The sequence below is a fragment of the Trichechus manatus genome, unplaced genomic scaffold (genome assembly GCF_000243295.1).
Source record: "Trichechus manatus latirostris isolate Lorelei unplaced genomic scaffold, TriManLat1.0 scaffold00065, whole genome shotgun sequence".
NCBI lineage: Eukaryota > Metazoa > Chordata > Mammalia > Sirenia > Trichechidae > Trichechus > Trichechus manatus.
In genome coordinates this window covers 8,570,942-8,595,803 of record NW_004444001.1, presented here as the reverse complement: position 1 = coordinate 8,595,803, position 24,862 = coordinate 8,570,942, and the positions used below count along the sequence as shown (strand labels likewise).

Here is a 24,862-nt window from a genome sequence, read left to right as displayed (position 1 = left end):
CCCATTGTTGCAACCACTGTGTCAATCTATCTCCTGGAGGGTCTTCCTCTTTTTCCACCCTCTACCTTACAAGCATGATGTCCTTCTCCAGGGACTGGTCCCTCCTAATAATATGTCCAAAGTACGTGAGACGAAGTCTTGCCACCCTCGCTTCCAAGGACTGTTTTGGCTGTACTTCTTCCAAGATAGATTTGGTTTTCTTCTGGCAGTCTGTGGTATATTCAATATTCTTCACCAACATCATAATTCAAAGGCATCAAATCTTCTTCAGTCTTCTTCGGACATACAGTTTAGTACCACCAAATGAGAACTTTCATCCATGTGAATCCAAGTACTTAACACATTCCTGCATGCTGTTTTAAAGAAGTGTGTCCGGGCTATTTCAGGTTTAGGACTGGTGGTACTTCCAGGAACTATAATCAGACAATTAAAAAATGTTTTCTTGTCTATCTGGGGATAGAAATCCCTTATAACATGTAAATCGAATATTCAAGTTTCAAATACTTGACTTTCAAAAATATTTTCAGGAATGTATAATTATAAGGTAGAAGATGCTCAACTGTGAAGGAGAGGAGAAAGTTGGGCAGAGCTAGAAGACAATGCAAGGTCCAGAGGGTAGATTACCACCATCCAATCCATTGATTCTGGATGCAAACATATTATTAATAATTGGCAATGTGTGGCCTACGAATCAGTGCAGGTGGAGACAAGGATGGAATCTAAGTACGAAACAGCGCAGGTGGGAGCAGGGTATTGTATTGGTGCTCTGAACAGAAGACGCGACGCCCTCCTCTAGAGTAGAAACAGGGAATGGGTCTCCAGTTTGCAAGTATTGGTAAGGGGAGAGCAACTGGATTTGGAGAGATGAAAGAACGAAGCTTCTTTGTCTTTGCTTCCAGTTTGGTGGGCGTAGAACGAACAGGACAATAAACAGGACAAGAAGTATGGGAACATGGGTTTTGTGTAGGATGTGCTGGAAAAGGTGGCAGCACCAAGCACTCCAGAGCTACATGTATCACATGTAATAATCCAGTAAGCAGCCACTACATATCCACAAGCACGTCTAACACAGTTTTATAATCCTACCACTCCCTCCTGCTACCTTCCCCACAACCTGAAACCTCAGTGCCTACAGCTCCACAGGGGTAGGAGTAGATTCTTTCCTAAACACTCCACCCACAGCTCCCAGCACTGGGCCAAGTCGCTTCGGGGCACTGTTCAGTGGTCAGTCAGTAACCTGTTAAATACATGCCAGTTGAGAGAACGTTCCTGTAAGATGCCTGTAAGCACAGGCTCAAAGGACGCATGCGTAAATGTTACGCAACCGCAGAGATTACTGCCATCGAGGCACCTCGTTATCTATCCAAGGCGCAGCTCCTTCCTTTCAGAGCATGCTCTCTGCACTTCACTCCCCTCCCATTTTCTTCACACCTCCCCTGGCGGAAGCGGAAACGACGCTCGCACCGTTAAGCAGTCCCGCTCGCTGGCTCCGGAAGCTGCGCTCCTTCACCTTCCTTGTTGAGCTCCTGTCACCATGGCTCTAGCGGTCTTGCGGGTTCTGGAGCCCTTCCCTACTGAGACGCCCCCGTTGGCAGTGCTGCTGCCGCCCGGTGGCCCTTGGTCTGCGGCGGGGCTGGGTCTGGTCCTGGCCCTGCGGCCTGCAGGGGAGAGCCCGGCTGGACCGGCGTTGCTGGTGGCCGCCCTGGAGGGGCCGGGTGCGGGAACTGAAGAGCAGGGCCCTGGGCCCCCGCAGCTGCTTGTTAGCCGAGCGCTGCTGCGGCTCCTGGCATTGGACTCTGGGGCATGGGTGCGGGCGCGGCCCGTGCGGCGGCCCCCAGCTCTGGGCTGGGCGCTGCTGGGCACCTCGCCGGGGCCGGGGCTCGGACCGCGGGTCGGGCCGCTGTTGGTGAGGCGCGGAGAGGCCTTGCCAGTCCCCGGGCCGCGGGTGCTGGAGACGCGGCCGGCGTTGCAAGGGCTGCTGGGCCCGGGGACGCGGCTGGCTGTGACGGAGCTCCGCGGGCGGGCCAGATTGGGCCCGGAGACTGGGGACAGCAGCCGGCCCCCACCTCCGCCTGTGGTATCCTCCTTCGCAGCTCTGGGCACAGTACGGCAACTCCGGGGAGTTCTGGGAGGGACTGGAGACTCACTGGGGGTGAGCAGGAGGTGTCTCCGGGGCCTCGGCCTCTTCCAGGGCGAATGGGTGTGGGTGGCCCGGGCCGGAGAGTCACCGAACTCCAAACCGCACTTGGCCACGGTGCAGGTCCTGGAGCCTCGCTGGGACCTCTCTGCGAGGCTGGGACCTGGGTCTGGGCAGCTGGGAGAGCCTCTCGCTGACGGACTGGCCCTCGTGCCTGCCAATCTAGCTTTTAATCTCGGCTGTGACCCTCTGGAAGTGGGAGAGCTCAGAATTCAGGTAGGATACACCACCAAGGCCAGGAATGATTCCTTTTTCTTCTTTTCTCGGTCTTCACTGAATTGAAAGAGCTATAGAATTTAGGCCCCTTACTCCTTAACATCTTGGATTTTTCACTTAATGTGTCGTAGCTTTATTTATCCATTCTTTATAATCAAAATATAAACCTCCATATGTCGTGATGCGTGGGAGGGGCTTTCATCTATTCAGGTGAAAGATAAGATTCACAATCAAATCAGTTAAATCAGTTGTTTCTCAAATTACTACGAAGTACCCAATATTAAGGCGTCCTGGTGGCACAAAGGTTAGGCACTCAGCTGCTAACGGAAACATTGGCCATTCAAACCCACCCTGCAGCTCCTTGGGAGAAAGACCTGGTGATCTGCTCCCGTAAAGATGACAACCTAGAAAGCCCTATGGGGCAGTTCTACTTTGTCCCATGGGGTCGTTATGAGTCGGAATCGACTCAACAGCACCCAACAACTAACCAGTATTATGCTGGGTAGTATGGAAGTTGATACCTCAGTGCTCTCGCCCATGTTTATCCTTGGCTTCAAATTCCTTCCTATTTTTCTACCCTAATCTGTTAAAATCCTACCATCTTTCCTTCAAGGCCCATCTAAAGTTATGCCAGCTTCTTCACAAAGCCTTTTATAATCTCCCCACCACAAAGTTAACATGGCTTCTCCCTCCTGTGGCATTTTGTACCTTTCTTAGGGCTTTATTTTATTCTGCCTGGTTATATTATGTAATCTGGCTAATCCCTGATTATATATTGTAAATTTCTTGAATGAAAAGGCTCTTTATTCTCTTGGTACCTAATATTTAATATTTAATACAGACAAGATAAATTTTTGGTTTCTGCCTTTAAGGAGCTTACTTCAAGAAGATAATCGTATTTGAAGGGGTCAGATTTAGTCTAATGTATAATTAAGCACCACTATGTTTGGTTTAGACCTGTGTTGTCCAATATGGAAGCCACTAGCCCCTTTGTGGCCATTGAAATTTAATTAACTAAGACTAAACAAAATTTCAAGTTCAATTCTTTTGTTGCTTTAGTCACATTTCAAGTGTTCAGTACCCACATGTAGATATAGAATGTTCCCATCGTTGCAGAAAGCTCCACTGGACAATGCTGGTATAGCAAACTAATGCTATGGGATGTCAGGAAGAGAAAAAGATGTACATGAGTGGGACGGGTGTGAGTTTCCTTTTGAACGGAGGAAAAACTTCTGGAGTGCTCAGACTGGAGCTCATTCTGCTGAACCAACCCTTTCAGCTTCAGTAAGAGCATGTCCTTTTCCCACAGCCTGAATTCCGATAATGTCCACTTAATCCCAGTGGCTGCCTGGTGTCACTCAGAAGATTTGTGGGATTAAATGTCTCTACTATTTCACTGGCTCTGGGCCAACTTAAAAGTATCACAGAAGGCTTATCTTTACTGGGGAACTTTTTGGAGCCAGAGCTAGAAAACGAGGTGACATCTCTTCCTGATGTTCATTAGAGGAGGGGGATGTTTCTGCTGGAGAGAGCAGCATTCTAGGGAAGATACAGGTATTCAGCTCTGCTACCCCAGAGTGGTGGTTGTATGAAGGCTGGAGGATGCAAGTAGATATATTGGCTGTGAAGAGACAGGGCAGAGCCTGACTTTGGGAAAAGGTTATAAGGTGGTGGTTATTTCTCTGCTAGAGGTACTTGGACGGCTCCAGCACCCCTGAAGACAAAGGAAGCTGCTCTGTGCTGCCTGGACCTCCATTTGCCAGAGAGTTATACATCGAAATTGTGTCCTCTCCCCACTACAGCACTAATGGAAATTATGACCAGGTTCTTTACCGGCACTTTCAAACACCCAGGTTAGCTGCCTACCCCTTTCAGGAGGATAGCATCCTACCCTTGTGCCCTCCTCTTACTCCATGCCTTAGGTCCAAGTACCATAGAGCCTCTGATTAAAAGAAGACTTATTTTAGGAAATATTGTGGCTAGGAGCCTCTTGGTGTGCCAGGCAGACAATAGAAGAGAAATCTGGACCATGAGGTGAATTTGGACATTCTAAACTGAGAAACCTCTTGGATCTGAGTAGATCCCAAAAGAGCCAAAATTCTGCTCTGCCCCTCACTGGTCTCTGATCCCCCTTTCTGTCCTCTTCACCATTTCCTACAGCTCATTCTAGATCTGATTTGTTCTCTGGAGAACTGCTTGGGATTTCTGGGTGGGCAGGAGGCTCCTAAGAAGTAGTCTACGTGTTGGGGGGGAATGTGTCAGGCACATGTTCGTGACACCCATTGAGAGCTGACCTAGGGCTGCTGTATTGCAGGGTAGTCCAGGAAGGGGATGTTCTGTGTGTGTCAACAGTTGGGCAAGTAGAGATCCTGGAAGGAAGCCCAGAGAAACTGCCCAGGTACACAGCTGCTTCCTGTCCTACCTCTGGAGTTCTTAACCTGGGTACAGGAGTTCTACACTTCCCTCAAGTTGTATGCAATAATTTTGTGCACAAGAACTTGTTTTGTTGTTGTGTACATTTTTCTGAAGAGATAGTCCATACCTTCTTCAGATTCTCAAACAGGTATGTGAGAAAATGTTAAGAACCACTGCCTACTGACTTTCGGAGGTGTTTATCCTCAAGGTGATTGTTGCATGGTGTTCATAGGTAAAGTAAAGCATTAAGAATAATTTAATGACCTAGACCAGGAGACTATTCCTTCCCTTCCATTCTCAACCACAGTGTTTAGGCCAGGGCTCAGATGTTTTTCCCATATACTCAACATAAGGAGACCTGGGCTCAGACTTCTCCTCTAATTGGTGTATTGTACACATGCTGTTCCCAATCCTGTCTCCCAAAAGGGGGCAGAGAGGTTGCTGCTGTCCTTGAGAAGCCTTCTCTTCTGTTTTTCCTTATCTTCAACGGAGAATGAGAAATAGAGCATAACTGAGCCAAGAACCCAAAATAAGGAATCCAGCTGTTGTCTTCCTACTGTTGACTCTGACCACAGAGTTCCATATAAAATGGTGAGACAAAGAATTAAGAGCCAGCCTTGGCCTTATATGAAGGGAGAAAACTATGACCCTATTTCCTAACCAGTCTCTTTATTCTGAACTGATTTCCTATAGCGATTTACTAGAAGGAGGACACAACTGGTAGACACACTAACTCAACTTTCAGGGAGATCTCAGATAAGGTGGGACCAGCCACAGGAACTTGGGCAAAAGAACATTCGTGCCCAAGTCTCAGGCCTAGCAAAGATGTGGTGAAACCCAGGTAAAATGGTGCACTACAGATTAGTAAGTAAACACAATTAAGCCTGTGCCTACCGTGCTTCCTGGTTAATCCGCCCTGCCTGGGCCTCTACTGTTCCAGCCCTGTAGACACCTGCCTCCCTCCTCTGGGTGCTGAGCACAGTAGTTCTTTCTGTGAGCAGGTTCTAAGAAAGGCAGGATTGAGCCAGGTCCAAGGACAGACAGAGAAATGAGTGCTTTAGGCCCTCCTAGGGCTTGGTAAGGGAAGCCCTGCAGGAAGCTTCCTGTGATTACTAGGAAAGAGTTCCACTGTTGGTGGTGTGTAGCCTCTTCAGCCTCTCCCATGTTCCACTTCCCTAAACCAGGCCACACAGGAGCTGGCTCCACTGTCTCCCATCTGGCTCCCTGAAATACAGCCAAGTGTCACCTAACAGTGTCCACACAGCTTCTAGAGGTCTGTCTCTTTTACTGCCTGAGGTTGCCTGGTCCACCCTCCACAACGGAGGGTTGTCTCACCCTATTCTCACACAGTGCTGCCTCTTGCTGGATTCCTATGTGATGCTTCCCAGTGCTTGCATCGTGTACTCTGACTCAAGATGTTCGGCCTGATTGGGTTTCTAGGTTGTGGACCCACCCATCATTTATTTATAATTAATAACAGTAGGATCCAGTTTACCTTATTTTAGTTTTTACCATAATCAGTGCCAATGGTAACAGCTATAAGAGTTTCATAATACTAACCTGGTATGCCTCCCCCTCCACCTTGGGTCACTCCTTACCTTTGCTGCCAGAAGGAGCAGCTTTGAGACTGTAGGACAGTGTGAGTAAAGGGCTTCAAGAGACCCAGGTAATAGCCTGGCTCTGTCATTGCCTTGCTGCCTGAGGACTAAAGAGGAGCAGGTCATCATTTCTCTATCTGGAAATTACGGTTAGTAGCTGTGTGACCTGCTATCCACCCTCTTCCCAGGTAGTGACTTGGATAAACCTAGCTCCCAGTGACATTAGCCAGTGACTGCACAGCCCTGGCTATGCAGCAGAGTCCCTGAGAGAGCTTTTGAAAAATAGATACCTGAGCCCCACCCAGACCCACTGAGGCAGAATCGGGATGAGACTGGGGCCTGTGGGGTCTTTTTATTTTCCAAAGGAGAGAGAAATGTTCCTTTTTAAAACTTGAGGTGTAATTTACACACCATAAAATTCATCCTTTAAAGTGTACAATTTACTGGGTTTTAGTACATTCACGAGGTTGTGCAACCATCACCACTGTCTAATTCCAGAACATTTTCATCACCCTAAAAAGAAACCCTGTACCCGTTAGCAGCCACTCCCTATTCCCTACTTCCCTCAGCCCCTGGCAACCACTGATCTACTTTCTGTCTATGGATTTGCCTATACTGGATATTTCATATGAATAAAATCCTACAATATGTGAGGAATGTTGATTTTTAAAAGCTTCACAGGTAATTCTAATGTACAGCTCTAGTAGAGAGTCATTAATCATTAGCTATCATTATTAAGGAACCTGCCTGAAATTAAATTCTGTGGATTATCACATAAAAGCCAGGAAACTCTTCCTTCTGAGATTTTGGGGGGCCTTGGTGGGTATGTGTTTGAGGGAGAAACTATTCTGCAGCCAGTGGAAATGATCAGATGGTCCATTACTTAGTACAGCAGTGGTTTCTCCCATGGGAGTGGGTGGGTGGCCATTCGTCTAGAAACCACCCCAAGGCACTCTGATGGTTGCCCTGAGGGTGCGGAGGGATGGGCACAGCTCCTGCCTTGAACACGTGTATGATCCCACCATGTCTTGGGGGCATTTATTTGTGCTACTCTTGAATTTGTCCTTGCAGTAGGACCTCTATGATTGAGACAGCTTACCTTGTCCTCGGGAAGAGGGTATGTGGGCCCTGGATGTGGAGTTCATTGGACCTCTTTCTTGTAGGTGGTGGGAGATGTTTTTTAAAGTGAAAAAAACAGTTGGAGAAGCCCCAGATGAGCCAGCCAGTGCCTACTTGGCCGATACCACCCATACCTCCTTGTATATGGTGAGGCCCCGGGGATAGGAGTAAATCTGGGGAAGCGGGTAGAAGCATCAGTCTAAAACTTCTACCTTTCACAGGTAGGTGCTACCCTGAGCCCTGTTCCGGGGCTGCCTTCAGGAGAACGCGCTCTCTGGAGCAGCTTGTCTCCCCCAGGCCTGGAGGCCTTGGTGACCGAGCTCTGTGCTGCCCTGAAGCCTCGCCTCCAGCCAGGGTGAGTGAGGCTGCAGCCCCAGGGTGAGGAAAACCTGCTCAGAATGTCCCTGGAGGTACAATAGGCCAGACTAATAGTTCCCAGTGCTCCTGGCCAGAGTGGAGTAGGGAGGCCTTCCCTCAGACCAGAATGCCCAGGCCACCCACCCACATCCTTTCTGTAAGCAAATCCGTGGACTCCCATATCATTGGCCCGTGTACAGACACAGACTCTCCCCCTAATTTTTCTTAATAAGTCGAGACCAGATCTAACAGTCTAGGAAGGCTCCACTGAAGGCACAGTGATGACAAAAGTCTCTGGCTGCTGGGTATGTTCCCACCCCCCTGCTAGACCTCCATAGGTGGTGTGGGAAATATGGCCTCACCATGTGGAGACAGTCCTGGTGGGGCAGAGGGTGCTTCAGGAGAGAGAAACAGGGTGTCTGCTTTCTAAATCCAAGGGTCCCCATGTTACTGGGAACACTGAAGTTTGGGCTGTTGGAGGAGACAGTGTCTCTCAACTGGTTGCAGGGGTGCCCTGCTGACAGGAACTAGCAGCGTCCTTCTACGGGGCCCCCCAGGCAGTGGGAAGACCACAGCAGTTGTTGCTGCCTGCAACCGCCTCGGGCTCCACTTACTGAAGGTGAGAGTACCTGGAGAGTAGAGCCAACTACTTCCCTCTCAGATGCAGTCTGTACATCTTTCTCTCTTTTGACCTTCTAGCCAGGCCCTAGCACCTCAGCCCAGTGAGTGAGGCATATTCCCATGATGCCCAGCTACTGAGAGGTGCTTTCATGAGGGAGGAGGTTTCAAGATTTTGGGTGACAGTTCAGGAGTCCAGGGAATAGCACTAGGGGATGGGTAAGGAAGAGGTGGGACTTGGCCTGTGTTACCCTCTCAATCCCTGCCCTCCAAAAAAAAGACAGCCTGCATCTTTTCCTGACTCATTCTCCCCATCCCAGCCCAGTCATGGCTGCCCCTTGCTCACGTGCTCACAGGCCCGTTGGGCTCCCCTCCCAGGTGCCCTGCTCCAGCCTCTGTGCAGACAGCAGTGGGGCTGTGGAGACCAAACTGCAGGCCACCTTCTCCCGGGCCCGGCGCTGCCGGCCCACAGTCCTGCTGCTGACGGCTGTGGACCTTCTGGGCCGGGACCGTGAGGGGCTAGGTGAGGATGCCCGTGTGGTGGCCACACTGCGTCACCTCCTCCTCGATGAGGACCCCCTAACCAGGTATTTATACAGAGCTGGGCCTGTTAGCAGGGCGAGGCCCAGCTCTGCTACTTCTCTTCAGCCTTTTTGGTCCTTTTTTCCCCATGGCCCCTCAATGGCTTCTCAGACATCTATGCCCATTTGACTGCCCTCTAGGCAGCCCTGTGCTGAAGGCCTTAGGGTGTTTAGGGGGAGGAGGATGTGGTCCTACCCTTGGGAAAGACTAGCTTCAAGAAAAACTTAAGTGAGCCCCTCATGTGAAGGGGGAGCCCTCATGTGAAGGGGGAGAAAGGTTCCCCTCTCAAGGTATTCCCAAGGACCCTCATCCAGGAACCTTTGGGGTGCTCATCTCTGTCCCATCCCAGCACCCACCTCAACTCCCTTGCCCTCTGCACCAGCCTCAGGATGAGGCAGTGCTCAGGAGCTGCCAGCCATGGTCTCGCCTTCAGTGCCCACTTTCCTTCTGTGCAGCTACCCTCCCCTGATGGTTGTGGCCACCACTAGCCGGGCCCAGGGCCTGCCTGCTGATGTGCAGACAGCATTCCCTCACGAGCTGGAGGTTCCTGTGCTGACAGAGGGGCAGCGGCTCAGCATCCTGCAAGCCCTCACTGCCCACCTACCCCTGGGCCAAGAGGTGAACCTGGCCCAGCTGGCACGGCGGTGTGCTGTGAGTACCGGGCAGGGTACTGGGCCTCCCTGTATTCCTTGTCCCCGGAATTCAGTCCTGTCGCCCTGCAAGTGAGGGTAGAAAACCCCACCGCGTCCATGCTGGGCCTCTGCACCCAGTTGGGGAGACCACCTTCCACTTCCCCCGAGGGTTCCCACCTACTGTACCCTGCTCATCTGCTCTTTCCTCTGGTTCCCCAGGGCTTCCTGGTGGGGGATCTCTACGCCCTTCTGACCCACAGCAGCCGTGCAGCCTGCACCAGGATCAAGAACTCAGGGTAAGGAAACTCTGGCACAGGAGGGGGAAGGAGGCAAGAGGAAATTTGGGCTGGTGAGGAAGGGAGAAGGGCACAGGATCCTGGTGGGGAGGAGGCCTTAGATGAGGTCTTCCAGAGGCCTGCTGTGTTTCTCTCTGCAGTTTGGCAGGCGGCTGGAGTGAGGAGGATGAGGGGGAGCTGTGTGCAGCTGGCTTCCCTCTCCTGGCAGAGGACTTTGGGCAGGCGCTGGAGCAGCTGCAGGCAGCGCACTCCCAAGCTGTCGGCGCCCCCAAGGTAGAGACTCCAGGCCCTTGGAGGCGGGGCAGGAGCTCCTTCTCCAGAATATCCCCAACTGTGCACCTTGCATCTCCTAGATCCCCTCGGTGTCCTGGCAGGACGTGGGCGGGCTGCAGGAGGTGAAGAAGGAGATTCTGGAGACCATCCAGCTCCCTCTGGAGCACCCCGAGCTGCTGAGCCTGGGCCTTAGGCGCTCGGGCCTCCTGCTTCATGGGCCCCCTGGCACTGGCAAGACCCTCCTGGCCAAGGCCGTTGCCACTGAGTGCAGCCTTACCTTCCTCAGGTGGCCGGGGGCCTGGAAGGGATGATGGGTGGGTTGGGGGCTGCAGCAGGCTGGGAGGGGTGGCCCCGAGAGGGTGATTGTGTGTGTGTGCATCTGGCAAGTCTCACCTCTCATGTCCTCTCACTCAGTGTGAAGGGACCAGAGCTTATCAACATGTATGTGGGCCAAAGTGAGGAGAATGTGCGGGAAGGTGAGCAAGCAGGGAAGGGCAGGGCTTCTGCCCTTCTCCAACCCTGCTAGTCCCTGTGTTGCCTTCCCCCTCCCCAGGCTGCTCATGGTCGTTTCTAGTCCCCCTTGCCACAAGTTGGGTTCTTGCCCAGTGGGGTCTAGTACCTGGAGTGCTGGTGATGAATGGTCAGACCCCGCTTTCCTTCCTCCTCTGCCCTGGCTTCAAGCCCCCCTGAACCTCCGCCTCCAGTGTGCCCTCTCTCTCCCCTCAGTGTTTGCCAGGGCCAGGGCTGCGGCTCCGTGCATCATCTTCTTTGATGAACTGGACTCCTTGGCTCCAAGTAGGGGGCGAAGTGGAGACTCTGGAGGAGTGATGGACAGGTGGGGTCTGAGCAGGAATGGGATCTGGGGTCTAGGATGGGAGGCATGGGAGACAGGTCGCAGCTGACTCCAGACCGGAACCCAAAGATACAAGTTCCTGTTCTTCTGGTTCTCAGATACTATAGTGGAGGCTAAAAGTGGTGCAGGTGAGTTGGGTGTGGGACATCAGGGAGAATGGGGGCCTGTGAGGAGGAATGCACAGGGCATGACTAAACAGAAAGCCCTGATGAGAAGGCTGGCAAGGAGAGGCACACAGGACTAAGAACTCTCTAGCTGTCTCTTCCTCCTTTCCAGGGTGGTGTCTCAGCTTCTGGCCGAGCTGGACGGGCTTCACAGCACTCAGGATGTGTTTGTGATCGGAGCCACCAACAGGCCAGACCTCCTGGACCCTGCCCTGCTGCGGCCTGGCAGGTCGGTACCCCATACCTCTCACGTCTACCAGGCCGTCCCCATTTGGGCCTGTCCCTCAGCCCCCATCCTATGTCTCCTCCACCCCTCATGGCTGGGCTCTCTGGTGCCAATGCCAGCCTAGCCTCCTGGGGGAGGAGGAACTTGACTTTCTCTACCTATCTCCCTAAAGATTTGACAAGCTGGTGTTTGTCGGGGTGAGTGAAGACAGGGCCTCCCAGCTGCGAGTTCTGAGCGCCATCACACGCAAGTATGCCCTGTTAGAGGAAGACTCCCAAAGGACTTGGGCCTTAGGGTGGACCAGCTAGTCAGCTTTTGAGGGAGTAGGTGATGCTAGCTATAACGCTTTCTTTCCTGTCTCCCCACCACAGATTCAAGCTGGAACCCACTGTAAGCCTGGTGAGTGTGCTGGATCTCTGCCCTCCCCAGCTGACGGGCGCTGACCTCTACTCCCTCTGCTCCGACGCCATGACAACTGCCCTCAAACGCAGGGTTCGGGACTTGGAGGAAGGTGAGCCACTCGCCAGCCCCAGAAGTCAACCAAAAAGCCAGTGGGAGGCAGGCCTGGTTCTGGATTTCAGAGGAGGGACTATTGACATCCGGGGGACTCTGGACAGGAAGGTGCTTCCCCCAGGACTCTCCCTGCCTGAGCATAGACCACAGCCTCTGTTCCCCAGCTGGAATGGGGACCCTGGCCTTGACTCGCACTTGTCACTTCCCAGGGCTGGAGCCGGGGAGCCCAGCACTGCTGCTCACCATGGAGGACCTGCTGCAGGCCGCGGCCCGGCTGCAGCCCTCCATCAGCGAGCAGGAACTGCTCCGGTACAAGCGCATCCAGCGCAAATTTGCGGCCTGTTAGGAGCCTCCTGCAGCCTGGGATCCACCCACAATGGCTAAAGGTGCTTCAGTATCCCCGCAGAGACCTGAGAGGAAGAAAGGGGCTCTCCTCAAGCTGTTGCCTGCCCACCTGAAGGTTGCCTAATTCCAGGAGCTCCCCAGGGCAGAGTGGCATTGGGAGTCCCAGCGAGAGCTCAAGAGGCATGCCCTGTCTACCTGTCCCTCCTCTCAGGTCAGCTCCAAGAGGAGGCTCGTCTGCTCAGGAGGAGGGGCCAGGGCCTGGGGTTCTGGGGATTGGCGAGATCTGTGGCGGAAAATAAAGTGTATGCTGCCCCCTGCTGGTGTCATTTGGTGAAAGGATCGCCTAGCGCAGAGCCAGGTGGTGAGAGGCGTAAACCCTAGGGGTGGGTAGGCAGGGGTGGGTATCATAGGATCGCAGTCCTTCTACCATAAACACAAGGCATGTGGGAACTTAAAAAGGCACAGACTCTATTGTTGGCCTTTCTATTTGCCTGAACCCAAATCCCTGTGCCCAACTACAGTCGGCCCCTCCCCACACCCCCAGTATCCCCACTGCTGCCTGTGCCCACATCCCAGGCAGCCCGGCAGCACCTGGGCCCAGGGTTGTGGAAGCTGCAGCTGCACTCAGTCTGTCCTCTTGATCACGTGGATGAAGTAACAGGGAACATAGGCCTGGCCTGGCTTGTAAGGCTTGAAGTCACCCAGGATGCTGTGCTGGCACTTGCCCCCAAAGGCTGCTTGGAGCAACTCCGTGAAGGGTGCCAGGCAGTGTGGGTAGTAGGAGAGCCGGAACTTACTGAAACAGAGCCCCAGGAGACCTTGAGGGCAGGTGGCCCAGCTCCCCTCCCCCTCGCACCCCTGCCTAGCCATGTGGGTACCTCATGCCAGGAGAGCCATCCTGGCTGGCCCCAGGCACCTGCACCGTGTAGTCCAGGGTCACCATGTGGGCCTTGTTGTTCACTGTCAGCACCGATGTTGTGATATCCTTGGTCAGGTCACTCTGCAGGCCATGGTACAGGCAGCATTAGCCTCTGCAGCCCCCGGTGGGGCCCTTGGATCACACCTCCCACTCTAAGCCTTCCTCCCCCGGTGAGCCCCACCGTATAGTAGATGTTCTTCCCTGGGGGCGCACAGCCTGTGCGGAGGATGTGGTCGTAGTTGCGGTGATCGATGACCAGCAGGCCCCCCAACCGCACCATGCTCGCGATGTTCTTCAGTGCCAGCCGGTGATCGCTTTGGTCCCCTGAGCTCCAGACGGGGGCAAAGGGGCTCCATCTGCTCAGGACCTTCCAGCACCCATCTGCCTCCCATCTCTCCCCTCCCCAGGGGTGCCAGTGCCAAGGCAGAGAGGGGCAAACAGTTTGCTTTACAGGAGAGCAGGTGCCCAGGTTAGGGGACTACAGAAAGGGGTATAGCTCAGGGCAAGGGCCATGCTCAAGGCCACACCCTCTCTCACCTTTGCAGTCTGGCAAGTGGGCAAAACTGTTTCCAAGGCAAATGACAGCATCAAAGCCACCCCCTGGTGGCTGGGGCACATCTCTGTCTAGAGTCATCCAGTTAGCTTCTTCAATAACTGGGAGCCAAAAAGGAGAAGGATCAGATACCACGGTTTACATGGTACCAGTGGCACCCACCTCCCCAAGTGCAGTCCTGCCTCAGTTGTCTCTTCAAAACAGGCACTCCCCATTGTGTTAGGGGGAGGGGATCATTACGGACATGGAGGGTGAGGAGGGAAGTGGGGCCAAGAGGAGGAGGTCATAGTTGGGAAGAAGGACTCCGTGCTTTTGGGTTTTTATTCGTGGGGTAGGACAGGACACTATAAACACAGTTAAAAAAGCTCCTCACACCTTGTCCCTTTTCTACTGCCTAAGCCTCCCTTATCTGGGAAATGACAGTAATTTTTCGTCTGATCTTACTGTCTCCCTGGGGGTGGGACACTCCACCCAAGGACTAAGGAGCCCAGGACAGAGAGAACAATGTCCCTGGTGGCTGGGCTGGGAGAGCTGTGCTGGGGAGGGCCCAGCTGGCCCGCCGTACCCCACTTGTCAAAGGCAGGCTCGTGCCGTCGGTTCCAGCGCTCTTTAAGCGCGTATTTCAGCATCCTGTCACTGGCATCCATGCTGGTCACGCTGAAGCCCTCTTCCACCAGCATGATGGAGTCCACCCTGGGCAGGACCGGAGTGAGAGGCAAAAAGGGGCAGTCAGGGGGGCTGGAGGGCAGAAGGAGACCCCAGTGCTGGACACCTCTGCTTCCTCAACTGGTCAGAGTCCATTCCTCTGCCTCCTCTTCCTGGGCATTCTCTGCTGATTCAGATGACCTCACAGATCTGCTAATCACCAGGCAGCAACTTTTTCCTTTTTTATCAGCTATTCAGATCCAGGCACTCTACAAATGTGCAACCCTGTGAGGTAGATGGTGGTGTCTTCGTTTTATAGATGGGCAGACTGAGGCTGGGGGAAATTAAGGAACTTGTGTACAGGAAGCAGTATAGTACGCACACGCCAGACCCTAACCAACCTCAGTACTTTCACCTCTCCACTACATGGGGGATCTTTACTTCTCTAAGATTTAATGTGTCCAAATGTAAATGGAGATAGTACTACTTACCTCATGGAGGTTTTGTAAGGTTTTAAAAACTGATGTGTCAAAAGCTCCGGCACAGCGCTTGGCACCGGCCAACGCTGAACAAATGTTAACTGTTAACATTGCCCAAGGCCAACCAACACGCGAGGAAGGAACAACGCTGGAGCCAGATTGAACTTGGCGTTGTTGGTTGGGGCTTTTCCACCGCCCCGGGAGCCCTTCCGCCCGTTCCACCGCTGCGCCCACACCTCACCCACGCCCTCTCTCCTCGCCCCTCCACCGTCGGCCTCCCCTGTGCCCTCGTCATGCCGGTTCTGCCGGGACAGGAAAGTGTCCGGCCCTGGCGGCCGGCCTCGGCACGGCTCTGGGCGGGCGGAAAAACTGCCGGACGTGCCAGGCCATGGTCCAAGCCGGCCCCCCGCGCCCCCCACCAGCCTGCCGGGCTCACCCGGTGCCGCAGGCCACGTCGAGCACCCGCTGGCAGCCGTGCTGGCGCAGCAGCCCAAGCAGCCAGGCCTTGTACTCGGCCGTGCGGCTGCGGGTGTCCCCGATGTAGAGCTGCCAAACGCGCGCCGCCTCCCCGTCCGCGTACTGGTCCGGGATCCCCTCGGCCGCCACCCCCAGGGAGCGGGTCCGGTACACGCTGTCCACCATCCTGCGCCTCGCCAAGCGCTGCAGCCACCGGCTCGGTACTTACAGCGTGGCCGCGGCCCCGGCCAAGCAGCCCTACCCACCAATGGCAGGTGAGCGCGGGACACGCCCCTGCTCGGCTCTGGGCCCGGCACCCGCGGCTACTCCGCCGCGGAGAGGGCGCCGCCTCGAATCCTGGACCCGGCCCTTCTCGCTGGGCTGGGGACCCAGCCCTCTGCGCACCCCCACAGTGGGAAAGGACACTCCGGCCATCCCAGCGCTCTGCCCACTTAACCTGGTCGCCAGGAGGACAGGGGAGGGTCCAGGAGAAGGGTACCAGTGAGACTGCCCACTCCATCCGCACCCATACTGGAGAGAAAGGGAAGGAAATTTCCAACTTCAAAATCCACAGAGCTGAGCGCCCAGGCGGGTAGTGGGGGACCGTCCCCAGCGAAGGAAGGTATTAGCATGTGTAAAGAAGGACTGCCCAGCCGAAGGGGGCCTAGGAAAGGGAGGAAATGGGAAGTCTCGGGATAATGCTGGTCTGTCCATCCAAGCGCAGGGGCAGAGAGCCCTGCCCCAAGGGATCGTCTCGCCTCCCCCCCCCCGCCGCCCGAGGCAGGTGAGCCTTTGTGGTGTAGGTGATGCATCAAGCTTTTCCCTGAGCCACCTATGGTGGAGTCTGGGGCCTTCCTTCCGATTCCTCCCCCGCCTATCACCCTTATAAAGACCGTGGGCTTTTCGCAGAGGTGCCCACAGAGAGAGACGTGCGGAGTCAGTGGGTAGGAGTGTTTGGTGCCCTTGCTATTTTATTGCTCATTGCCACTGCATATATTGGTCTTTTGGTTTGGTAACAGTAAGTCCACCCCTCTTCCCCAAGCAGTATGTTTCTGAGGCTTCTCTTCAGAGGACAAGATCCTAGACTGAGGTGGATTCCCTAAGATGATGCCACGCAGCAAAGCCTGAGACGTGGAGAACAGCCTTCCCCACCCGTCTTGGTTCTTCTGGCTTCAGAAAGAGTGAGTTATGGAACTTACAGCAAAGGAGGCTCCCTTTCCTTAACCACCTTAGCATCTCTACAATCTCGGAGCAGGATGAACCCCAAAGATCATGTAGTAATCATTCTTTCTATTTTTAGTATGTGGACTGCCTCAAATGGGTCTATCCAAGTCCAAGTAAAGGAGCCTTGCGCTCACACTGAGCCAGGTCTTTGGCAACAGGCTTAGAAAGGCATTGTAGTGGGGAGTTGCAAGTAAACCCAGAGTTATTCTCTTATCAGAATATTCTGGAGGAAATCTACCCCATCACCCCCAGGGTTTAGAAAAAAAAAAAAAAAATCTCACGTTAAAAGAGTTATCCTCTCAGTTGTGGGCAGCAATCTGTGTGCTATGACCTCATATCTAAGCAGCTGGGGGTTGCCTTTTTTTGTTTGTTTTTTTTTTCAGAGTATGAGGCCTTTCCAAGAAAATTAGTGCCTTCCTTGGGTAGGAAAATTCATTCCTTACTTAAACTTAAGATTTATTTTGCTCTAAATCAGGAGAAAAGTAATTGATTATTTGTCTGTAAATTGATGAGTTGAGCATTAAAATCCGCTAACAATTTTGTCATATTATAAGAAATGAAATTTTAAGGAAAAATAGGCCTAAAATTAAAAAATATATATATTCAACTTTGTCCCACTGGAGTTCTGAAAGTGCACTCAGAGAAAAATGAAGAATGATGTTAAATAGGAATAACAACCAAAATGATAAGGGAAATAATTTCTTCATTACTATCTACACATGGGTTGGCTGAATATAAAATATTTGAAAAGCTAAGTCGCCTAGGGTAACTTATGGTTATGTTTCTCTTACTGTTGTTTTCTTTTCCATTTGTTTTGTCCGGGAAGAAAACACCAAAGTAGGCAGGAAGGTCACTCTTTTGACTCTAATGCATTTGAGGTAAACCTGGGATTTTCTCAGGGCTCAAATGCTGTTGGGAAATGCCACCTTTAGAATGACCAGAATCATCTAATCAACAGGTTGTAAGGTTTACCAGACTCTTTGGGTGTAAATATATAAGGGCAAGTATTCCTGTGATTTTGGCATTTGTGACCTTTCTTCTCCTCTTTCTTCTTTGGATACTCATATAAATAATGAAGCCTGGGAGAACAGCATTATTAGTATTAGACATCTCTGTCCAACTTTTCATTTGGGAATTGCCATTCAAAGAAGATCCAGTTTAGAAATTCTTTGATGAAACTACCAACCAGGAGACACTGAGTGGATTCCAATGCATGATGACCCCATGTGTGTCAGAGTAGAACTGCGCTCCATAGGGCTTTGATAAAACTAGCTCCAAAAAAAGTATTTTGTTTGTTTCATCTAGATATGGGAAAAAAAAAAAAAAAAAAGTCACCTGGAACATCTGTTTAAGCATCTTGCTTTTTGATTTGGTGTAATGTGATTCCCCCCTCTAAGGAAAGATTTTCCATGTCTAGAAACTATTTCAGTTGTTTTTCCTTTTTTCTTCTTTTAAACTGAGAGCTGTTTGAAATTTTGGAGTAATCCTCACACCTCTGAGTGTTTGTATAGCATTTTTGTGATTGGTCTGCAGCCTTGAGAGGCTAAAAGCCACACACTCACCATACTGATAAGGAACTTGACTTAAATGTTTGGTTTTCATTTAAATATTGATGCCTAACACTTTGAGAAACATGATTTTTACCCCCAGGGCCATAATATGATTTTTTAAATAATATGAATCCTTGTGGTAAGTTAGGATGGAAAAAATTATGGGTTGTGAGTAGCTTCTTTCCATTTCAAAGAAAAGATTTGTTTCCAAATTAATACTGATTTTCCTTCTCATCCAGACGTATTTTTAAAAATGTTGAGATCATAGTCTACATGAAATTTCATGGCTTGCTTTCTTCAATTTTTTTTTTAACTATCCAAAGCACATTTTCTTCTCTTAACCATAAATTGCTTGGCCTTAAGCACCTTTTTAATGTCCACATAACAGTCATTGAGGGGATGTGTTGGAATTTAATCATTTCCCAAGTTGTGAACAACATTCAAATATAGAAATCAATCTATAGTTTGAATTAATTGAAAATAAGAATAGGTGATATTTTAAATATGCAAAATTTCTTTGGAATTGGCTGAAAAGACTAAATTCTTCATCTCCAAATATGTAATATGTTTACAAAAAGACTTCAGTTTGGGAATACGGCTGCACCTGGACAAATTCCAAGGCAATTCCTCCCTAAGGACACATTAAAATCCTGAACTGTGATTCATGTATATGCAATAAGTACAAATGGGAGACAGCTTGGCTGCTTTTTACTTGGAACAGGTAGAAATTCATTTTCAGATGATGGATGCCAAATTCCAAACTACAGTCCAAAAAAAAAAAAAAAACCCAAACCCGTTGCTGTTGAATTCGAACTTATGGCAGCCCCATGTGTTACAGAGTAAAACTATCCTTTACAGAAGCAGCCCTTCCTTCTGGGGCACCACAGGGTGGGTCTGAAGTTTAACCTTTAGGTTAGCTGTCAAGTGCAAACCATTTACCTCACACAGGAACCTAACTCCAGTCCAAGCTACCCATCTGCATGGACTCTGCCAGCAGAATTATCACAATGGATCCTTTTTGGCACTTTTCTATGTACATGTAAGACTCAATTTGCTCTAAGAAAGTCTGGTTAAGTGAGTGTAAAATAGATTCCCTGTATCACTGGGTTGTAACACTAGTAATGGTGGCTTCATTACTAGTATACTTTGTGAACCTATGAGAATTTCACCAATGTATAAGAAGAGAGGTTCTCTGACCATTTCACACCTTGCTAAAAGCAGTTTTAAGATGTGCTAACCTCCATTAATATCTCTTCGGTGTACAGAGATCTGCTCACTAAGCTGTTACTCAACGTAAAAATGATACACTATCTGTTAAGGGTGATGGAAACATTTAGGAATGATAATGGTGGTGGTTGAACAACAGGATGAACATATTTAATGTCACTTAACTGTACATGTGAAGATTGTTGAAATGGCAACTATTTTGTTACCTATATATTTACCACAATTAAAAAAGATACTACTCGGGCTCTGGTAACAAGTTAGACATCGCTCATTGAAACAGGTGACTTAGTACATGCCATCAGATCTAGGTGAGATAGAGAGTAAATTTTGTTTGCATTCGGGCACCATAGTGATGCAGGGCAGCTGTAAACATTTGGACAGGTTGTGCACTGTGTAAAGGCTCCACATTTTTTTTTCCATTTTAACTGTTTTTATTTAAGTGCTCCACATTTAAAGGGCTCCATTCACATTGCAAACCTTATAGGCTTGTGTATTTATTATCATATAATTATTATAATCTTCTGTCAAGTAGTGTCTTATTCTAACAAAACTTAAACAACTTTCTAACAGATGGAAGTCAAATGCGTAAAGAGCATCCTTTTCTAACTTGCACGAGGGAGTTCCATGGAAATGCCACCCAGGAACTTGGAAATAAGGAGTGAAGCCTGCCTTTCAGGCACAGCCGTTTAAAATTAATACACACAGGCCCTGATGCAGTCACCTCTGAGACTAGAACCCAGCCCTTGACACTTGACTATATCCCTGCCTGTGGCTCTTTTAACCACTAAACTGGTATAAACTGGCCTGTCCTTTATCCACCTGCCTTTGCGAGTCTGGCTGATGGAAATCTACAGAGATGGATTCATTCTGGGGTTCTGACAAGTTGGGTTTCTGAGGACAAGACCCTGGCCCAGTGTGACCTCATTAAGGCCTTGCCCCCTCTTAGGGCAACACCTGGGGTTGACAAATGCTGGAGTCCCTGGGTGGTACAAATGGTTCATGTGCTCAGCTGCCAACAGAAAGGTCGGAGGTTTGAGTCCACCAGAGGTGCCTTGGAAGAAAGGCCTAGCCATCTACTTCTGAAAACCAGCCATTGAAAACCCTATAGAGCACAGTTCTACTCTGACATACATGGGGTCACCATGAGTCAGAATCAACTTGACGGCAACAGGTCAAACTGCCAAATGCCGCTTTAAGTGGGTCCCAGCTGGCTACATCAGAAGAACCATGAGAGATGCTTGTTAAGCATGCAGAGTCCTAGGTCTCCAACCCAGCAGGCCTGAGGTGGGTCCAAATGTCTGTGTGTTTAACAGGTGACTCTCATGTCCAAGCAAGTTTAGGAAACCGTATTAGTAGGGGGACTGAGATCAGATTCACCCAGGCTCAGGCAGTCCCCTCACCTTATGGAAGGGAAGAAGTATGGGAAAATGGGATGCAACAGCCAAGTTGAAAAAGACTTGTATGTGTGGTGGGAAGAGGAAAAGAAAACCCTGGGAAACCAGATTCTGCTTCTGCCTTTGCTGGGCTGGGCTGGGGTGCAGCTGCCTGCTGGAGTCGGCTGGGTGGAGAGCTAATGAGCGTGCAACAGGCCTGGCCCTCAGGAGGGGTTGGGGGCTTATCATCCAGCAGCCATAGGTCAAAGAGCAAAGCAAGACAGTGCTGCCTGTCCTCAAGACTGGGATTGGGCCATGGGGCCAACACCCTGGTAAAGGGGATAGGCCTTTGCCCCATCCTACCTTAAATTCAGAATCAATAATACTCCGGGGACAGAGGCAAACCAGGCACTGAAATGCTGTGGGTTAGTGACAGAATGGGGGGATCAGAGACAGGCCACCAAATCCTAGACAGTTCAAGGGGCTGCAAATCATTGCGGAGCCTGGGTTCCAGCCCCCACCCAACCCCAGCCTTCTCCTATGCTCAGAACAAAGTTCAGGGCAGGACCTAAGTCTAGATTGGATCTCACTGCCCACCAGCATCTGTAAGAGGGGAAAGTATCAGTCCTGGAGATAGGGAGGTGGGAGGCTAGACCAAAAAAGTATCTCCTTCCAAGGATTCAGTTCTAAGCCTCAACAGCCAGTTTGCTCCAATCTTGATGGTCAAGGCTGCCTTAACTTGGAGGAAGGAGAAGAGGGGGTGAGCCGGGGCTGAGCAGGCTCCTCACCCCCAGGAATTGAGACCCCAAAGTCTCTTTACTGGACCCCTGAGAGCCTTCAACAGGACTCCCTCCTGCTGGGCCCAGCCAGGGAAAGTTGGAGGTCTTGGCCTCTGGGTATGAGGGCACAGCTTTGTAGGGCCTTCGCCATTGTCTCCTTCCAAGAAGCAAGTTGCTTCCTACTTTGTTTTTAAAAGAGCCTTGTTGGCAGGTGGTGCATTAGGCCCAGGAAACCAAACTAGTTCAACATGAATTACACTTTCAGTGCTAGATGTTGAGAAGGGGCCCTGGTAGCTGTAAAGTAGTCGGAAATACAACGGATTTTTCTAATGTGAAAACCTAAGTCTGAGAGTACCACTGTCCCCAGGTGTACCACTTATTGGTAGTAGGACTTTGGGTACTTTATGTGATTTGAGCCTCAGTTTCTACAAAACAGGGTTAAGACTACTCACTTCACAAGTACATTGAAGCACTGGGAAGACAAACAACTGTCATTACTGCTCCCAACCACCATGATCCCTGCCCTCAGGACCGACACGGGAGGGACCTGAGCCTCCCACCCCTTCTCCCCAGAGGTGAGCCTGTTGTTCCTCCCCTGGCCCCACGGAACATGGTGTAACCAAGCGGTGTTGGTGGGGGACTGGGGTGTCCTCTCCTCAGACTCCAGCTGGGGAAAGCAGAATGGCTCAAGTGTGGTCATCAGGGAACAAGGTCCAAGACCAACAGGCAGGGCCAGGTGGAGGTGGGAGGGAGGGGCGGGGGCTGGTGGGGTAACCAGTAAACACTTTACACAACAAATGGGAAAGTTTTGGGGGAGGAGAGGCAGGAAGGAGGGAACAGAAATTGGGTAAACAGGCGCCAAGGGCGTGAGGTTCAGCTGCGGGACAGGGTCAGGCGTCAAAACAACCCTGGGCCCTCCGTGCACTTCTTGTTCCAAGAGCTGGTAGGTTCTGCCTCCAGTGGGAGGATGGAGGCAGCTGAGAGAAGGTGAGGGGCTGGAAGGAGCAACAAGGGGTTCCAGGGCACCCCTGAGGGGTTGAAGAAGACTCAGAAATCAGGACAAAAAAGGCCAAAAGGTTTTTTTCATTTTATAGTTTAAATGAAGTTTACATTTCAAGATAGTCTCCCATACAAAAATTTATACACACGTTGTTATCTGACTCTAATTGCTCTCCCTACACTGCGACAGCACACTCCTCCCCATGTCCATTCACCCAGCTCCTAACCCTCTCCGCCTTCCCATCTCACCTCCGCGCAGAAGCTGCCCATTTAGTCTCTTGTATCTACTTGAGCTGAGAGGCACACTCCTCACGAGTATCACTTATGTCCGATAGTCCAGTTCAATCCCTGTCTGAAGAGTTGGCCTCGGAAATTGTTTTAGTTCTGGACAGATACAGAATCCAGGGGCCATGCTTTCTGGGGTTCCTCCAGTCTCGGTCAGACCATTAAGTCTGGTCTTCTTACTAGAATTTGAGTTCTGCACCCCACCTTTCTCCTGCTTCATCAGGGACTCTCTGTTGTGTTCCCTGTCAGGGCAGTCATTGGTGGTAGCCAGGCACCATCTAGTTCTGGTCTCAGGCTGATGAAGTCTCTGGTTTATGTGGCCCTTTCTGTCTCTTGGGCTAATACTTTCCTTGTGTCTTTGGTGTTCTTCATTCTCCTTCACTCCAGGTGGTTGCAACCAATTGATGCATCTTAGATGGCCGTTTGAAGCTTTTAAGACCCCCAGACGCCACTCACCAAAGTAGGATGCAGAACATTTTCTTAATAAGCTTTATTATGCCAACTGACGTAGATGTCCCCTGAAAGCATGGTCCCCAGACCCCTACCCTGCTACTCTGTCCTTCAAAGTGTTTGTATTCAGGAAACTTCTTCGCTTTGGTTTAGTCCAGCTGAGCTGACTTTCCCTGTAGTGAGTGCTGTCCTTCCCTTCACCTAAGATAATTCTTTTCTACTATCTAGTTAGTAAATAACCCTCACTCTCCCTCCCCACCCTCGTAACCATCAAAGAGTATTTTCTTTTGTGTTTAAACCTTTTCTTGAGTTCTTATAATAGTGGTCTTACACAATATTGTTCTTTCTGTGACTGAATAAATTCACTCAGCATCATACCTTCCAGATTCCACGTTATGTTTCACGACTTCATCGTTGCATAGTATTCCACTGTGTGGCTATACCATAATTTGTTTATCCCTTCATCCACTGATGGGCACCTAGGTTGTTTCCATCTTTTTGTTATTGTGAACAGTGCTGCAATGAACATGGATGTGCATATATCTATTCATGTGATGGCTCTTATTTCTCTAGGATGTATTCCAAGGAGTGGGATAGCTAGATCATATGGTACTTCTATTCCTAGCTTTCTAAGGAAGCACCAAATTGATTTCCAAAGTGGCTGTACCATTTTACATTCCCACCAACAGTATGTAAGTGTTCCAGTCTCTCCACAACCTCTCCAGCATTATTTTGTGTTTTTTGGATTAATGCTAGCCTTGTTGGGGTGAGATGATGTCTTAGTCATCTAGTGCTGCTATAACAGAAATACCACTAGTGGATGGCTTTAACAAAGAGAAATTTATTTCTTCAGAATAAAGTAGGCCAAAGGTCCAAATTCAGGGCATCAGCTCCAGGGGAAGGCTTTCTCTGTCAGCCTTCTCATCAATGCTCCCCGAGACTAGGAGCTTCTCACCGCAGGGACCCCAGGTCCAAAGCACACGCTCTGCTCCTGGCATTGCTTTCTTGGTGGTATGAGCTCCCTAACTCTTTGCTTGCTTCCTTTTCCTTTTCTCTCTCAAGAGATTGCCTCAGGGCACAACCCAATCTTGTAGATTGAGTCCTGCCTTACTAATACAACCGCCACCCATTCTCCCTCATTAACATCATAGAGGCAGGATTTACAACACATAAGAAAATCACACAATACCAGGAATCATGGTCCAGCAAAATTGATACACACATTTTTTGGGGGACATAATTCAATCCATGACAGATGATATCTCATTGTAGTTTTGATCTGCATTTCTCTAATGGCTAATGATTGTGAGCATTTCTTCATGTGTCTGTTAGCCTCCTGAATATCCTTTTGCGAAGTGCCTGTTCATATCCTTTGCCCATTTTTAAATTGGGTTGTCTTTTTGTTGTTGAGGTTTTGCAGTATATTGTAGATTTTAGAGATTAGACGCTGATCGGATTTGTTATAGCCAAAATTTTTTTCCCAGTCTTTAGGTTGTCTTTTGATGAGCATAAGTTGTTT

General features: G+C 50.4%; 2 protein-coding genes across 3 annotated transcripts; one reads left to right on the top strand and one right to left on the bottom strand.

Annotated features, from left to right (window-relative positions):
- Positions 1-1,444: 1,444 nt before the first annotated feature.
- Positions 1,445-12,690, top strand: PEX6 (peroxisomal biogenesis factor 6). The gene is made up of 17 exons (XM_004379465.2): positions 1,445-2,413; positions 4,103-4,266; positions 4,728-4,811; positions 7,590-7,692; positions 7,767-7,900; positions 8,410-8,521; positions 8,899-9,107; positions 9,558-9,753; positions 9,954-10,030; positions 10,171-10,303; positions 10,384-10,589; positions 10,718-10,779; positions 11,030-11,138; positions 11,433-11,549; positions 11,719-11,796; positions 11,918-12,057; positions 12,269-12,690. The coding sequence occupies exons 1-17, from the start codon at positions 1,535-1,537 to the stop codon at positions 12,403-12,405; spliced, it is 2,940 nt and encodes a 979-aa protein (XP_004379522.1). The 5' UTR covers positions 1,445-1,534; the 3' UTR covers positions 12,406-12,690.
- A 268-nt stretch (positions 12,691-12,958) lies between these two features.
- Positions 12,959-15,675, bottom strand: GNMT (glycine N-methyltransferase). Of its 2 annotated transcripts, none has more exons than XM_004379464.3 (6): positions 15,437-15,675; positions 14,442-14,569; positions 13,861-13,977; positions 13,505-13,647; positions 13,283-13,404; positions 12,959-13,200 (listed from the first exon to the last, which is right to left on the bottom strand). In XM_004379464.3, exons 1-6 carry the CDS (start codon positions 15,640-15,642, stop codon positions 13,029-13,031), a joined length of 888 nt encoding a protein of 295 aa, XP_004379521.1. In that variant the 5' UTR covers positions 15,643-15,675; the 3' UTR covers positions 12,959-13,028. The 2 variants fall into 2 exon arrangements, with proteins under 2 accessions (XP_004379521.1, XP_023589988.1); XM_023734220.1 differs by having other exon boundaries at positions 13,029-13,200; positions 13,505-13,604; positions 13,851-13,977; positions 15,437-15,642.
- Positions 15,676-24,862: the final 9,187 nt, after the last annotated feature.

Coding starts and splice junctions, on each gene's coding strand:
- PEX6 (XM_004379465.2), top strand. CDS start 1,535: ATGGCTCTAGCGGTCTTGCGGGTTCTGGAGCCCTTCCCTACTGAGACG. Junction 2,414..4,102: donor TGGGAGAGCTCAGAATTCAG/GTAGGATACACC, acceptor TTTCTCTGCTAG/AGGTACTTGGACGGCTCCAG. Junction 9,754..9,953: donor AGCTGGCACGGCGGTGTGCT/GTGAGTACCGGG, acceptor CTGGTTCCCCAG/GGCTTCCTGGTGGGGGATCT.
- GNMT (XM_004379464.3), bottom strand. CDS start 15,642: ATGGTGGACAGCGTGTACCGGACCCGCTCCCTGGGGGTGGCGGCCGAG. Junction 13,978..14,441: donor GCCTGCCTTTGACAAGTGGG/GTACGGCGGGCC, acceptor TTTGGCTCCCAG/TTATTGAAGAAGCTAACTGG. Junction 13,405..13,504: donor GGAAGAACATCTACTATACG/GTGGGGCTCACC, acceptor CATGGCCTGCAG/AGTGACCTGACCAAGGATAT.